This window comes from Platalea leucorodia (assembly GCF_965183815.1).
Source record: "Platalea leucorodia genome assembly, chromosome: 18".
In the NCBI taxonomy this organism is placed as follows: Eukaryota; Metazoa; Chordata; class Aves; order Pelecaniformes; family Threskiornithidae; genus Platalea; species Platalea leucorodia.
The window spans coordinates 10,019,384-10,034,983 of record NC_138840.1 but is presented as its reverse complement, the minus strand read 5'-3'; the positions used below and the strand labels follow the sequence as shown (position 1 = coordinate 10,034,983).

At 49.3% G+C, this 15,600-nt stretch overlaps 1 protein-coding gene across 3 annotated transcripts in view; it reads right to left on the bottom strand.

The window, feature by feature from the left end:
- LOC309598824 (protein FAM76A) overlaps positions 1 to 15,600 on the bottom strand; it is a 33,055-nt gene that overhangs the window by 11,734 nt on the left and 5,721 nt on the right. For 2 of the 3 annotated variants that reach the window (XM_082329786.1, XM_082329787.1), the window contains 3 exons: positions 10,765 to 10,900; positions 10,230 to 10,331; positions 5,622 to 7,633 (listed from right to left, as the gene is read on the bottom strand). In XM_082329786.1, coding sequence (XP_082185912.1) covers positions 7,547 to 7,633; positions 10,230 to 10,331; positions 10,765 to 10,900 — 325 coding nt within the window. In that variant the 3' untranslated portion in view covers positions 5,622 to 7,546. Of the gene's footprint in view, positions 1 to 5,621; positions 7,634 to 10,229; positions 10,332 to 10,764; positions 10,901 to 15,600 lie in introns of those variants that run through there. The other variant, XM_082329784.1, reaches the window with a different exon arrangement.

Below are 15,600 nucleotides of genomic sequence, written 5' to 3'. Positions count from 1 at the left end.
CTGTATAAGGCGTAGAGCCCCATGTCAGCTCCTGTCCGTTTGAATAATAAACACCAAATCCAATAAAAGAAGGTGAAAGAAGAAAAAAAAAACCACCCCACAACCATGGGTGGCCCCAGACAGCAGTGCTGATAACAATCTGGTGCTGCTTGACAGCCTGCACATGGCAAAGTCCAGCAAACAGGAGTTGCTGCACAAACAACTCAGGTTTTGCCTGGCAACAGCCTCCTCTGGCTCTGGTCCTGAGCTCCTGCCAATTAAGAGAACGTGTCAGCATGCCTCGGCAGCGCGGTGCTGGCGGCACAGCTGATGGCCGGCACGCCATGGCGTGCTCACAGCTGCACCAGCCTCTGCGGGGAGAGAGGTCACAGCGAGTTTCAAACGCCCCCCGGTCAGCTGCTGCTTGTCCTTGTCCCCTTCCTGGTGCACCGCAGCCTGCAAACACCCTGTGCTGTTTTTAGGGGTGTTTTGCAAACACAGCTCTGCATTGAGAGTGTGGGGTCTGGGTAGCTCTGGCCATGCCAAGGTGTTTGTATTTGGACTCATGTCATTTGAGAGGAACAATTTGGGTTTTTAATTGGATCTGATCTGAGGTCCAGGTCATGCCTGCTCCGAGGGGAACCCAGCCCCACGCTCTCCTGGGGCCAAAGATGCTGTTTCAGCCCCTGTCACCGCAATCCCGCTCTGTTGCCTGCTCCTTTGGCCCCATCACACCCTGCAGAGGGGCCCAGAGCTGCCTGACATGGGGCAAGAGCCAAGATGCTGCCTGCTCCCCAGCCAGCACCAGGGCTGCAGCTACCTGCGCCCACGAGCTCTGCGTTCGCTCTGGCTGAACACGTCAGCCTGGAGATGAAAAGCCATCTCTTGCTTTGCACCGGTGAAGGCAACACAGTGTAAGCAAAGCAGAGGGGGGGCTGCCTCTGTTCTCCCTTTTCTGCCCCCCCGAAAGCTCTGGATATGAGGGGAACAGGCTGAGATAGACCTGGGGACCCCAGGGCTGTGGCTGTGTGTCAGGTGGTGGTTCAGCTGGAGAGACGGGCTGGAGATGCTGCCAAATATTTAATATCCCATCAGAAGACACCGAGGGCCATGCCAGAAGGGCATTTGCGCCGGAGCCGGCAGGGCTGGCCAGCGCTGTGACCCCTGCGTGCAGAGCAGGGGCAGGAGGGCCCGAGCACAGCCAGGCGGTCACATAGCCGGGCAGTGCGCTCGCTCGGCAATAAGGAGCAGCACGCAATCCCCCATCTGCTCCGCAGCCCCAGGTCAGCCCACCCCAGCCGATTAGAGGCAGCCGGCACGTTACCTGCAGCCTCAGCACTTCTCCCAGCCTGTTTGCAATGCTCCTGCTCATGTAATAGCCAATGCAGGCTGTCAGCAGCATCTCCCCGCTGTCGACAGCAGCCTGGCAAAAGACAAGTTGCCACCACCTCATGGGCTTGTACCCACCCATACTGTGTGCCAGAAATGGGTGATACCCGGCAGTGCCAAAGCAGCTTCAGCATCTCAAGTCCTTTTGTCCCACAAGCCTCACCCAAGAGCACTTGAGGTCTCACTTTTTGTCCCAATTTGAGCTCAGCAGTGCTCATTCTTCAAGGAAATACAACTGCAGGAGGGTTTCTCCATGCTGGCTCACTCACAGGGGTTTACCTGGGCACACAGCAGCCTTGCAGCTAGGCTCCTTACAATATTCATCATTAAAAGGGTGGCAAAGGAGAGGCAGCATTTCCTCGAGAGAGGAAACCAGGAGCTGAACCCAAACACCCTGTTTCCAGAAACATCAATCATGGGAAACATGCAATGGCTCAGTAATTATTTAGGAATTGCCAGTGCCCTAGTTATCAAGACGCTGACTGTACAAGAATGTTGCTGTAGTTTAACAGTGTGCTGCAAGAAAGCTAAACAGGAAGGCCAGACCGATTGCTTAAGTCACCTTAGCAAATAGCAAGGTTGGCTGGGGACAGCCTTCTGGTACTTCACCAGCCCAGTGCTTTCAGCCAGGCCAAACCCTGTGGACAAAGAGAAGCAGCAGAGACCATGCAGGAACTCTCTGCAGGGAGCTGCTGGGGCACCTGGAGCAGATAAGACATGCACTGTTGTTTAAGCGTTTCCTTTCCTTACGTGCTCCACTCCTGTCCGAAGGCTGGGGAGCTGGATTGCCAGCACGGCTGCTCACCCCACACCTCCCCATTAACAGCCTCCAGTGGGAAAACCCACCGGCACCTGGCCTTGGTGGGCTGGGAGAAGGAAACCCAGACCATTTGTGGGGTGGAGGAGGGAATTCCTCTGCAGCTGCCTCGTTTGGAGCCGCGGAGGGAAGATAACCCCAACGTGGTCCTCGGCACTGCAGCACCTCCTGGGACAACAGGAGCTGCAAACTCGCAGCACCTCACTCCATCAGGGTTTCTGCACTACAAGCAGATGGATGTGGCTTCATCAGCATAAACACATTAGAAACAATGGTTTGTACTGGTGAGTGATCCTCATTGCTCTGGAGCCTCTGGGAACAAGAGCAGGAGGGAGCTGCTGTCCCCACGTGCTCCAGGAACAGGGACTGAATACTGGGGACTGCTGGTCTGGCACTGGTAAGGACGGGGGTTACAGCCAAAACACCTTTGAACTCCTGGACCTCTGGAGCTTTCCTTTGGAAGAAGGCAAAGGGCAGCTGAGTTCTCTTCATGGAAATCTTGGGCAAAAGCTCATCCCAAAGGAGCAGGTCTCATAGCCTGTACCAGCTTTACCCCCTTAGCAGATGACTGCAGTCAGTACGTAATGCTGAACGTTTCCCACCCCTAAAACCCCACTTGCTTTCTGCAGGGCTCCCAATTGCCTCCAAAGCACCCTCCGCTCTCTCACAGGCTTTGCAAGGAGCCCAGTCTCCTTGGACAGCTTGATTCACTTCTCTGCCCAGCTCTTCTTTCTGCCTTTGCTTCCCTCATCTCCAGAACAGGGCTTGTGCTTACCTCTCCTGGCCCAGCTACAAAACACACATTACCGAAGCTTTAAAGGATTTGAAGATCCTTAGTGGCTTTTTTACAAAGACAATTTTAAAGGCTGTTGTCCCCAGGGCGTGCTGCCTGCGCCAGCACTCCCAGAAAGCCCCAGCAATTAGGGAAGAATGGAAGGGAGCACGTTTGTGGGTAATTACCGGCTGGTTAAGTCGGTTTACATCTGCTGCGGGTTTACTTCTGCTACGGTACACGCTGTCAGGCTGCAAAACAGTTTATATTCATTTGCGTACTAAAGTTTTAGGTCCTTGCCAGGGGGCCTGCAAGTTTGGAAAGGAGATATTTATTCAAGTAATTACTTTTTAAAAAAAATCTAATCCTCTTGGTTAGGAGATCTCAAGAAATGCTTTGCGAGAGGTTTTCATTGTGCCCTGAAAACCCAACCACCTCCAGCTCCCCAGGTCAGTGCTCCAGGAACTTCAAGCTTCTGCACCTTCGGGAAAGGAAGCAGGCAAGGGGCAGCCAAACATTAGTGCACCCGAAATGAGCAGAATGGGGACAAACATTGACCAAAATCTGGAAGTCTCATTTTTGACCTTGATGTCATTACTAGCAGGTGGCTGAGATAAGTATCTAATACTCAAGTGTGTTCAGTTACTGTCAAAACCATATTTTCCTAAAGCTTTGAAATAAAGCAATCACAACCCAAAACAAATTAAAAAGATATATATATCTCCTTCTGCAAGCATTCAAACTGCTTTAGAAGCAGTGGATAAACCATAGAGAGAAGGAAGCATGTGCTAGCAGATAAAGGCAGGAGCCAGCCATTTCTTCCCCAACGTCTGCCTGGGAATTGCAAAAATTGCCCACAACCCGTTTGAAATCCTCCCCACAGCTCTGCCAGGGCAGAGACAGCGCGGTCCCTCGGAGACACGGCACGGGAGGTGGAGCGCGAGGAGCTTTGGCTGGCTCTGGCTCTGCCTGCTGACTCGGAGCCCAGCCTTTGGCAGGTCAGCTCTAGTGTATCTCCCGACCTTCTGTAAACGAGGATAATTGGGCACATTCCAGGGCACGCATGCAAGGTTTGCGCTGTGCTCAGCAGAGATAAAGCGCCCTGTAAACATTAAGCACCACTGGCACAATTAGACAGCACTAACGAGGACAGAGGTGCGAAGCTCACCTTGCACGGGGCAAGCCTTTCACTTGGCAGTCGTGGGAGGCTGTGAGCTTGCGGTTTAGGCACCTGCATCTGAAAATGAGCCTAAGGAGGAGCTGCTAAAGGCCACAGAAGCAATGTCCAGCTCAGGAAGCCTCCAAGCCACCCGGTGTGAAGGACGCACCGAACAAACCGTGCTGGTTTTGCACCCTCTCCCCGGGTATCCCCAGCAGCCTCCGCCTGGGTCGAGGGCACTAGCCCAGATTTTTGGTCTGACCCAGCGCAGGCGCTTGTACGAGGAGCCACGCTGAGCCACAGTAACTTAGTGAGACTGCAATAGCTTCAGTGCTTCAAGCAGGACATCCCTCCCTTGCCAGGGCTCTCAGCGGGGTGAGGGAGCTGAAATCCGGCAAACCTGGGATGAAAACTCCGAGTGCACATCAGCCTCTGCTTTCACAGGCATGAGAAGCCAAGGGAGAGTGGAAGAATAAGAAAGAGATTGGAAGAATAGCACCGATGAGAAAGGTTTCATAGAAACTATTTTTCTTCCCCACATTTAACTATGAATTTGGGTATTTGTGACAACTAACGACTCCCAGAAAAATGCCTATTTTCTGTGTGCAACTCCGGGCTTTGAAAAATATCATATGGAAAGACTATTTTGAGCTGGAAAAGCTGTTGTGGTGTTTCAGCAGAGCTAGGGTTTGCCTTTTCCCACCCTGCACCACAGGTAGTGCTCTGGGAACAGACGTTCAAGGATACGGCAGCTCCTCTGCCCTGCGAGAGGAAAGCACGGCATGCCACAGCGCTGCCGTCTCACCGGGAAGCTGCACCAAGAGCAGATGAGAGAAGCACAACATGCTGAACTGCGGCTCCCCCAAGGATGGGGGCATTTCCACCTGGGAATCTCAGGAGAGTTTTTGGCTACAAAATTTCTGCTGGAAAATTAGACACTTAAAAAAAAAAAAAGTCTTCCCTCCAGACTCATGGCTGAGATAAAGGGAAGACTTCAGAGACACAAATGGTGTTTACTCACCTCGTTTGCATCTGTATCTTAAAAGAACGAACCCCCTTATCCTCTTGTCTTTTTGTTTCCTACCAAGACCCTATTGTTGCTGTGCTCTGTCTTCATTCATGTGGTTGGAAAAGGAAATAGAGAATAGATCTTGTCGGATACAGCTGGATGGGTCCTGGGAAGCTGGATGTAACCAAGTAACAAGGATCCTAGCAACAGGCTTGATTGGGAGGATTTAAAGATAGAAACAAAATTAGGAGCGAACCAAACAATAGAAAAATGCCGTCTCCTTCCCATACACAGCAGACCCCGAAGCAGCACGACTGATACTTCGATCAGGCAGCCACCAGCAGGAGATAAATCAGTTCCAGGCAGGGAAGGATGGTTGGGTTGCCTTTTTTTTTTTTTTTTTTCTTTAAGGCAAATAGAAAGTATCAGACACAGATGAAGATTTTTTAAAACACTTTTACAGTTGTCAGAGTTTTGTACAAATCAAAGCATCCCTTTTAAAATCTCCATTATTACAAACATACAAAGAAACAATGTTATTACTACAAATCATCAGCTACTCAACTGCATGATCAGTTTATCACAATTAAAAAAAAAAACCCATAGTAGTATGTACAGGGCCTTCCTCCCTCTATTTATTTCTGTATCTTGAGGGAAGCGAAAAAGCAAAGCCCCCATTTAAAAAAAAAATCCCACCAATGCACCTCATTTTCTAAAAATGTGTGAAGTATAAAATTAGGCAAGTATTTTCCTGCTGTCACACTCTGGTAAAGTGTAACAACTTTTTTTTTTTTTTTTTTTTCTTGTTTTCACATCAGAAGTCTCTCTCTCAAAAAAAAAAAAAAAAACAAAACCCAAAAAACCACATGGCAGAGTGTCTGATGCTGCAGCGTGCTCCTTCCATGCCGGAAGCCAACATCATCAAAAAAAAGTGCCTTTGAGTAAAGTCATCTTTAGTACTAAAAAAAGGATGAAAAAAAATCACAATCTCTAGTTAAAAGCTTAATAAAAACCCTGACAGAGCAGGCAGCCCTGCATCAAAAAGGATGATTTCTCCTCTTCGCTACCTACCTTCAGCACCGCTCAACTAAGGTTTCATCCCCTACTCCTCTGCCCCGAGGGTCTCCAAACCCTGAGATGTTTCTTCACACCCTGAATGGAGCTTGGTGCCGGGGTGCCAAGGAGTGCTCCTGCCAGCCGAGAGCTGCGTGGTGCTTTCCCCCCCGCAGTGGCCAAGTGCTTTTTATCCCCCCTGACCCCAAGGGACGCACTGCAGACTGAGCCTGGGGAGCGCCCACCCCAGCTGGCCTCGCTGGAAGGGTCTGTGGTCTCTGTGCTGTTTCTGAGAAACACATCCCTGTTGCAGGGAACTTCCATAGCCCTTTTATTCTGCTGGCTTTTAATCACCAGTGAGAAATGTCCCTGGAGAGCCTCAAGAACCACTCCCCGGCTTGGGTCACTGCCTGAATAAGCGCCTGGAGGCAGCCTGGCCCCTACTTCTGCATCTGGAAGGGAGCAATGGGGCAGGAAAAGGGGGAGAAGAGGGTGAGCTCAATCTGGGGACTGAGGGGAGCAGAGGGAACATCCAAGCCTTGAACTCTCCTCGTGTAAAGAAATGGAGTAAGAGACGCTTGATCACACCAAGCTGCACAAGTCATCAAAGCCCCAGAGGTCACTAAGTAACCAGGGCACTGGGGAGGGATATGGGGTGGGTCTGGGTCTGTATCGTCACACTCTGGCTCCCAACCCAAAAGCCTATCATAACAAAACAAGAAAACACAAAGCCAGGCAGTTCAGTTTGCCAAGTTGACATAGAAAAGAAGAAAAAAACAAAACAAAAAACTTCCAAGATAAATACATAGCCCCCATTTTGGAAGCATCTTCAAAAAGCTGGATCAAATGTTCTCAGCAGTGGCACAACCTTCCAGTAACATCTGTTGGGCTGGTGATTTATCGGCTTCCTTTTGAAGAGGGAACAGTTCAAGAAAAATCAAGCTCCCACCACACGCAGCTCCCGTCTTATCTGCGTAACAACTGGCCACGGCTATTGCCTCACAGCAGCAGGTTTGGAACCAGCAAGAAGTCTCTAATGCAGCAGGTTCCTGTTTGCTAATGGAAAGGGTTGGCAGTGGTAATAACCGGTTAGGAAAAAACTTCTTCCAGAAAGCAGTACTTCGGGGGGAATTTAGGATGGCTGGGACCTCTCCCCATGGATCACCATGATACAGACCGGTATTCCACAGAGATCAAAACCAGACACGCTCAAGCATGCTGTCGAAAGGCAACACACACCAGGTGTTTCCATCAAGTCCACGGCAGTGGGATAGTGACAACACTGAGGTTTTGGCTTCCAGCGATCAGGCAGGCCTCCTAGAATCCTTGGCTAATGCTGGGGAAAGCTCCCAGATTGGGGGTTGGGTTTTAAGGGGAGGTTATTGCTCCCGACTTCTCAGGCTTTTTGCCCTTCGATAGGGCAGCTGCTTGCTTCAGGAGTTCTCTGTTCTTGGCCTGGAAACACAGTGAAAATGGGTATTTAATGGCACGGATCATCATTAGTTCTCGGGATCCTAGAACTGCCTGGACAGAAGCTGATGGCATCCTGCTCACAGATGAAAAAGGAGGTAGATGTTGCTGCATGGCAGCACAGCACGAGCTCAAGTCCGGCATCTCATCTCTACCACCTAGAAAGGGCTCCTCCCATCCCTCCCCCTTCGCGTCTCCCCACTGTAACTGAGAAGTGGGCTGAAAGTTAACAGCTTCCACAGTGAAAGGTGACAAATGCACAACTCACTTTAAACCAGCCAAGGACACTCACCAAGGTCACCGGGACTGGCTTTCCTCCCTTCCCCTTCCACCAGCCACCGTGCTTTGACAGCGTGAGAACTGATGGAGTAAAACTCTGGTGACTCAAGCCCCCATCCTGACTTGTTTTAGCGAGTTGAAGGCCAGCTTCCCCTACCCCACACTCATCAAAAATGCAGGGTGGAGCAGCTCGCTGTTCTCCAGCTTTGCTTCACCCTTCGTTTCTTCACATGCCACCAACATTTTATCAGGATTCATTGCTGTACTGACTCTGCATCCCTACTAGGAGCTTTTCAAACCCATCAGAGCACCAACATGGAACAACTTAATAGTCTCTCTGGTTTCCACTGAATTAAAAATCATGGCAACTTACGAACAAGGCTCTTTAGCCCTTTTTACCAAACTTCTGAGCTCACTCTCCTCTAGCCTATGTAGTAAGTTATGCTATAGCAGTAGGATAAGGGGTAGAACCCGTGTGAAGCCAGATACAGGTCTTCTGCATTGGTTTCCAGTGAATGAATGAATATGCAAAGGGTTATTAGAGGAATTAAACCCTCTGCTCCCGTGCTGCATGTGGTAAAGCAGCTTCTTTTACCTCCTGCAGACTGGAAGAATACAGGCACCCCTGCTTCTCCCCCATGAAAAGACAAGACAAAATAATAAAAACCAAGAGCATGTTCAAAAAGTGAATCATATGAACACTTCAAGGCACCTACAATACACCAAGAGGATTTGAACTTTTATTTTGGAATCGGAGAAGAAAGTTTCCAGAGCTTCAGTCAATACCAGCTGAAGTAAAACATTTGGACACCAGAGAGAGCGAGTTCAGGGCAGTCCCAGTCCGAGCTAAGTACAGAACAGCACAGCAGGCAACAGACATGCAAACCCCTCTCCACCCAGAAGAGGCAGGTAGCTGCAGGCAAACCTGCTCGTGGATCTGATGCTTCCTCTTTCCTTTCAGAACTGAGCGAGTTTAAGGCTGTTGGAAGGTGTCCGACAGCTTTCAAGGCAGATGTCCTCTTTGAGCTACAGCAAAGGCAGCAGCAGGCTATACTGTTCCCACGCACACCAAGCAACCAGCATGCCCTGCCTTGGGAAACCACTGCAAGGAGGGGGGTCATCTCCCAGTCAGTCCTTGACCTCACAGCCAGGGCTGTCAAGGCAACCAAAAAGAGGTGGTTTGCGCTAATGGAAAATTGTCTATTCAGAACTGGACTAAACACCAACTCGTTCTTTGCAGGCTTCCCAAAGCTACGAGATAGAAACAGCTCTGGGCTGATACAGGCAATGCAGAGTCAATAACACAGTACAGAGACAGAAGGCTCTGGCTGTAATCAGTCTCTCAAATACAAACCACCAGTGCCTCCCAGCTCACGAGGAGTGGGAAGCACATCCAGCCCTCGGCACACCACACACAGATATTCCAACCTTCAGACAGGCTTACAGTGCTTAAGAATGTGCATTGTGAAGGGGATCTCACAGGCACCAGCTTTCTAACAGCAGCTGTAGTCTCCAAAACCTGTCTTCCACTCCGATGATTAACTTGGGTGTGTGCTAATGGAGGAGGAGCTGTTTTCTCAGCAGGAATATAAGCCTTTTGTCTTACCCCCTCCCATTTCTCATCGCTAGGGCTTTAGATCATTACAAACCCCAGAGTAATTAAAGGGTGCAAAGTTCATTTCTGTGTCTGATTTCTTCCCTGTAACCAGCTCCCCTTTGACCTGATCTCTTCGGTGGCTCAGAATGTATTCATGCTGATAGTCTGCCTACTGTTTCCATGGCCATGACAAGAATCCTGCTCTCCCTGTTCCCTCGAGCTCAGGGACTTCTTTATTTCGACTACAGAGATACAGTGCTAAAGGAACTACCAATTGTTTCTTGAGCTTTGTTCTCTCTGGTTACTGGTCACATAAATCACATCAAGAGCTACGTGGTGCAGGGAGCTGACAAAGGTTCTGCAGTTTGGAGAAACAGGCTCAAACCCGATTTTGGCAATAGATAAAATGAGTTTGATGGTTCCCATCTGGTCCACAGGGGACACAAAACAGCACTTTACAATACAGTAAGTTTGAGCCCAAGTAGAGAGCAGCAAGGAGGATATAAATAAGGGTTATGATTCACTGCAGCCTGGTACAGAGCTGGGGAGGGGCTTGCCTGGCAGAGCAGAGAGGCTGTAGGACAGGGCTGAGAAGTGTTAGCAGAGCTGTGTGTGCAGAAGCTCACGGGGTGTTCTGATCAGGAGTGTCCTCAGTCACTCCTGGCTACAGCACAGCTCAGCAAATTAAAACAAAAATGCTGTCACCTGTAATTGCTCCATGACCTCCTTGTGCGTCTTCTCCATTTGGTTCATCTTTGCCCTCATCTGCGACTCCTGGTATTGCAGGTCGGCTTTCAGCTCTGTGATCTGCAGATAAACCAGTAAGGAGCAAGTGAGCTGGAAGAAGAAATTAATGCCTTAACCCCAGACGCACCTTGCCACAGAAAATGCCTCTGCAGAAGTTGCGTGAGACTGGATAAGTTTGGAAATGTGCTGGGCTGGGCAGGGGGAGCGCAATGACACCAGAACCGTATCACTGAGCGGTACAGAGAAGCAGGAACAGACAAGGCTGTCTTGCCCCCACATGGAGGTCTCTGAGACAGCGGTCAGAAAATGACCCTTTGTGAAATGAGATCTCCTGGCTGGGTCCACAAAGCCTCTTTAACTTTGGAAAGGAGGCAGCCTGGAAACAGCCAGAAACACTCTTGCTCACTCCAGGATAAAAAGTCAGACTCCACTGGAGCGTGATCTGCGTGAACATGTCAGCATGCTGTGGGGGAAAGCAAGCCAAGGACTGTACCTTCTTCTCCTTCTCCAAAATCATCTGATCTTTCTGGTGCAGCATCTTTTTTAAAGTAGCCACTTCCTCCTTCAGCTGGGCAATGATGACAAAGTGGTCAGTGCCAGGAGAGTCCAGTGCAAGGTCTGGAGAAAAACTGCAACAAAGAGGAGGGAAAGACTCTCATCACAACCCCTTCTCTTCATTGAGGCAGGGAAACTCCCACAGATGGCACTCAAAGGAGAATGGGAATCATTTCATGACACACACTGTGTCCTCCAAACACTCCTTGAATGCAGGTGTTACCTGTATCCCTGCCCTGGATGCCACATGGAATTTGGGAAACACATGGTATGACAGGCAACGGGGATTATGTGTGATATATCAAGTTGTATTATTGCACGATCAGCACGGATACGGGAATCCTACAGGTGACCATTGGCCAGTCTCTGCAGCAACCATTCAAACAGCAAGGATCTCTTTTCAAACCAAAGAGTTGAGGACAGCAATCAGAGAGCTAATGACACTTTATGCAGCCTCTTAGGAACCCTCTTTGCTCACAGGCAGTCCTTGGATGTACAGCAAAACTTTTCACTAAATATAAACAAACATTCTGGCAAGGAGGGAATATGAAAGAAACAAATAACCTCAAGTTAAACAAACAAAACAAAGGGAGACACCTAGATTAAAGTCAGCACTGTTCTCAGCAGGGAAAAGGGGTAAAAAGACATGCTGGACTTTTGTATTTTGATTCCACCACGATACAGCAATTTAGGAAGAAGCTTCACTACCACTTCAGAGCAGGAAAAACTCTCTCCGGGAAGACAGAGAAATAGCTGAGCACACCAGTTGTACACCACCAGGTACTCTAAACCTAAGCAACGAGATGAAAACTTATCTGGACATGAGTCACTCCGCTGCACTGGTAATTCACAAATCTCCCTACAAGATACCCAGTGATCTGGGCAGCTATGCACAGTCTTATGCTATAGGAATATTTCAGCTCATAAGATACGATAAGGTGCAGCCACAGGCCCAGGGAGCTCACCTGATCTTTGCCTGCCTTCTGTTCCTTACTGCTGTAATGGTAAGCCTGACTTTTATCTCTTGGTGCTAAAAGGGCAGCACATTCCCAGCCACACACACCTGAAATTGCTGTATAAAAATTTAACAGTAATAAGGCAACAAAGCTTCACCTAGAAGACTACTTCAAGTCTGGCCATTATCAGAAAGCACTGCCGCTATAAAGATAAATAGCCAGGGTTACCTGAAGCCTGACATTTTTTTTTAAAGCCTCCAGAGTAGGTCAACACGTGTCCTAAAGCCTGCATTCAGCTCTAAAGCTGGGAGCTGTAGCAGACTGGGGAATGCATGGTCAGAACCACATCACTGCCTCTCTCAAGTATGCTGCCACCTCCATGCTTCCAGTCCCCCATCTGTACACCGAGGCAGAGAGTACCGGCTGCTCACCTCACACAGGGGTCTCCTCTAGTGCCTGGAAATGATCCATCTTCTAATTAAAAGCACTGTCTGCACTGATTGGACTGGTTAGCAAGGATGTGGCAGAAGAAAAGGCTCTTTCCACCACTGTGCTGGGGATCTACAGAGGGAAACTAAGCAGGGGCAGCTTCACAGATCTGAAAGTCACTGGGTAGCCCTGCGGCACTGGGAGAGAAAGCTTGGCAAAGGAAAACTCAGAACTGAGGGTCTGTAGGAGGCAGCTCACAGTGGAAGAGTCTTCTGTGGTTAAAACATGCTGACAGCAGAGCCCACACCATAAGCTGTGGCAGGTCTCTGGGTACACTGGATCTAGCACTGTGCTTGCCATGCTGGGCAGCTCTCAAGTGCAGAAGAGGTTCTGCACACTAGCAGAGAATACCTCCATTTTAAAACTGTTCCCAAGTACAGTTTCCCCAAGTGGAGGCTGTGCAAGATGATGGTGGGTGCTCCAGCACCTTTCTGTGTGCAAGCATGTTACTAACAGTAGCTTTAATTTCCCACTCAGTGCAAATATGCTGGGGAGGAGAGGAAAAAAAAAAAAAAAAAAAAAAAAGAGAGGAAAAAAGCAGCCTCCACAGAGAAAAAAAGGCTTCCTCACTGATTCGCTCTGGTTAAAAACAAACTCTTGCTTACACCATTCCTTTGCCCAGACAAGCTTCCCTCCTGCCATATCCTGGGGTGATAAAGAGTGCCGGGAGATGCTCACATTCCCTCCTTGGCAGCTCCTGTTGCAGAGCACACTGTGGAGCCAGGAAGGCAAGAGCCAGCCCTGCCACCCAGCGGGGAGAAGGGACAGGCGGGCCACCAGCCTTCCACAGAGCCACTCTCACACTCAGCAGACCCGGTACCTGACCCCAGGGCTTCAAGGGGCCTCCTCCTGCCCCTGGGGTCTGCACCCACAAGTGGGTGATGGTGTGCTCAGTGCCCAGGCATCCCTTCCTGACAAGTATGTGAGCACAGGCAGGTATTTTCCTGTCCAGTTGCTGCAAAATGCACCCTCAAATGTGTCAAGGTGCTAATTAAAGAAACAGCTTCCCCCCCCCCCCCTTTTTTTTTTTGAAAGACTGACAAGTTAGTAACGAAAGGTTTCTCTGTCTTTAACCCCACGTTAAGGAAGCAGCCTGAGACTCCAAAATTAGAAGGAAAACTGCCAAATACAAGTCCCTCCATTCCTTTAACAAACAGATTAAGAATTAAAACAACCATCCAAACAAAAAAAACCAAACCATTTCCCCTACAAATAAACTCCATACCCAGGATCCCAGCCCCTTGGGATAGGTCAGGGGGACATGTGCTCTCCATGTTTCAACAGCCTAAAATGCATGCCTCTAATTAAAGCGAATTGATGAGCTCCCGTTGCTTTCAACGGAGACAGAGGAAAAAACGGAGCTCTTCCAAAGACACCTGCCTCTATTGAGTGGAAAAGAAACCAAAATGACTGCCTTAAACTCCACGCCTGTTAAATGGCTGAAATTAGGCAAAGCAAATGCCAAGCTTAAAGATTTTGCTATTCGAGTCAGGCTAGCATAAAGAGGCACAGACCAGTCTGACTGAACCAGCATCCAAGTTTCACCTTAGACAAAAATATCCCCCATGTGCAAAAATCCATCCAGACCAAGAGGAACCAGCATCTGAACTTACACTTCCTCTAACACTACCAAAAGCAGGCGCAGTTCAGCCCAAGTCCCAGTGCTTTAAGCGTACACCAGGACTTTTCTACGCAAATGAGAATCTATTTACTAAATGAACTTTGCTGCTCAGCATCCTCTGGCATCACTGCCCTCCCCCAGCCAGCTCAGTCAGTAGCGCCCATCATTGCCTGGTGTTAAAAGCACAATTTAGCACCTTGTCTATAGTCACAGGAGAAGGGACTGCATCCGTACAGTCTGTAACACAAAACCACTTCTGGCAGAGTTTGCACAAGAGGATGGGGACACTGAGTACTGCCCGCATCTGGACCAGCACAGCGCCAGAGGCTGGAGGTGAAGCTAGGGTGCTCACACAGGCAGGGGCAGCCCAGGACAGCGGGATTAGTAGGGCAAGGTCTGCTGCAAGCTGCGCTGCAAGTCACTGCGGGGGAAAGCTACTCTGTGCGCAGCAGGGCCAGTGCTGCTCCACCTCACAGAGCTCACCCAGAACAAGCCATTCAACGCCACCCATTAAATGACCACTGGAAATTGCTCAGTCCCCATATCACAGCCATTGGGAGCAACATCCATTCAGAAATACGTAAACAAAAACATACAGAGGGAATTCAGTAAGACAGGGTAAAGGAATTCCTATTGTATCCGCAAAGGAGCAACAATTTCAGATAAGCTGGACCCTGTTGGGCGTGTTGCCAAAGTGAATTGAGCTCAAGCGTGCCCAAATTTTGCCCGGCTGAAGGCTGCATCAGAAGTTTGGCTGCAGCCAAGACACACTGTACAGAAAGTTGCGGCTGATCTCAGCAGTGAAGAGGTGCTGGTTGCGTATCACCCTGCTCCAGACCATGCTGCTGATGAAAACAAGCCTTGCACTGCACTAACTCCATACTCAGGCTGTGACCCAGACTCCAGGCTGACTCTGGGTGGGGACAATCTGATAGAAAACGGTGCAAGAGGGGAGGGTTTTGGGGGCTTCATCCTCACAAAAAAACCCAGCAACTCCAAAAAACACACTTAATGAACCACCATTATTATTCCACTCAAGAAACACAGCCATGTGCCTATTTAAGGCAGCTGCAGCTCACCTTTTCTACAGCATGTTGCTGGAGCTCTTCAGTAGTTGCTAAAATTACACATAGTTTGTTACTGAGATTCATCAAAAAAGGTCTGTGGCAAGGACCACAGCCTTGGCAGGAGCCAGACTGAAAATATCTGACACAAGAGCAAACAAAAATGAAGGCATTTGATTCCTCTAATACAAGCTCCTGATTTGCAAATGAATGGCTGAGCCATTGATGCCAGAGCATGGGACCTTTTGCTTCTTGGATACGTTCAAGCCAGTAGGGGTATTACAACGAGTTGTTAGGTCTCAGCCCAGGCTTTAGTAAGCAGATAAAAATATCTGGTGCTCTCCTATAGCCCAGAAAGCAGCCTCAGTAGGTGAGCAGGAGCCTTTCTAGAGGGAAAGCTGCAGCAATACTGATGGGCTGCACCAGTTCTACCAGGGGCCTGTCTCCAGTCTCTCCTCTGGCTCCACCAGCACTAAAGGCAGCCAGATGAATTCTCTGACCACTCCATGCTCAGCAGCGGCTCCCAAGGGACAGTTAATCCTTAAATTTTTCCAACTTTTAACTGAAAACACTGTTCAGATGATAAACGGTCCTGTAGAGCACCCTGTGGGAACCACTGCCCTACAAAATTATTTAAGTTCTAT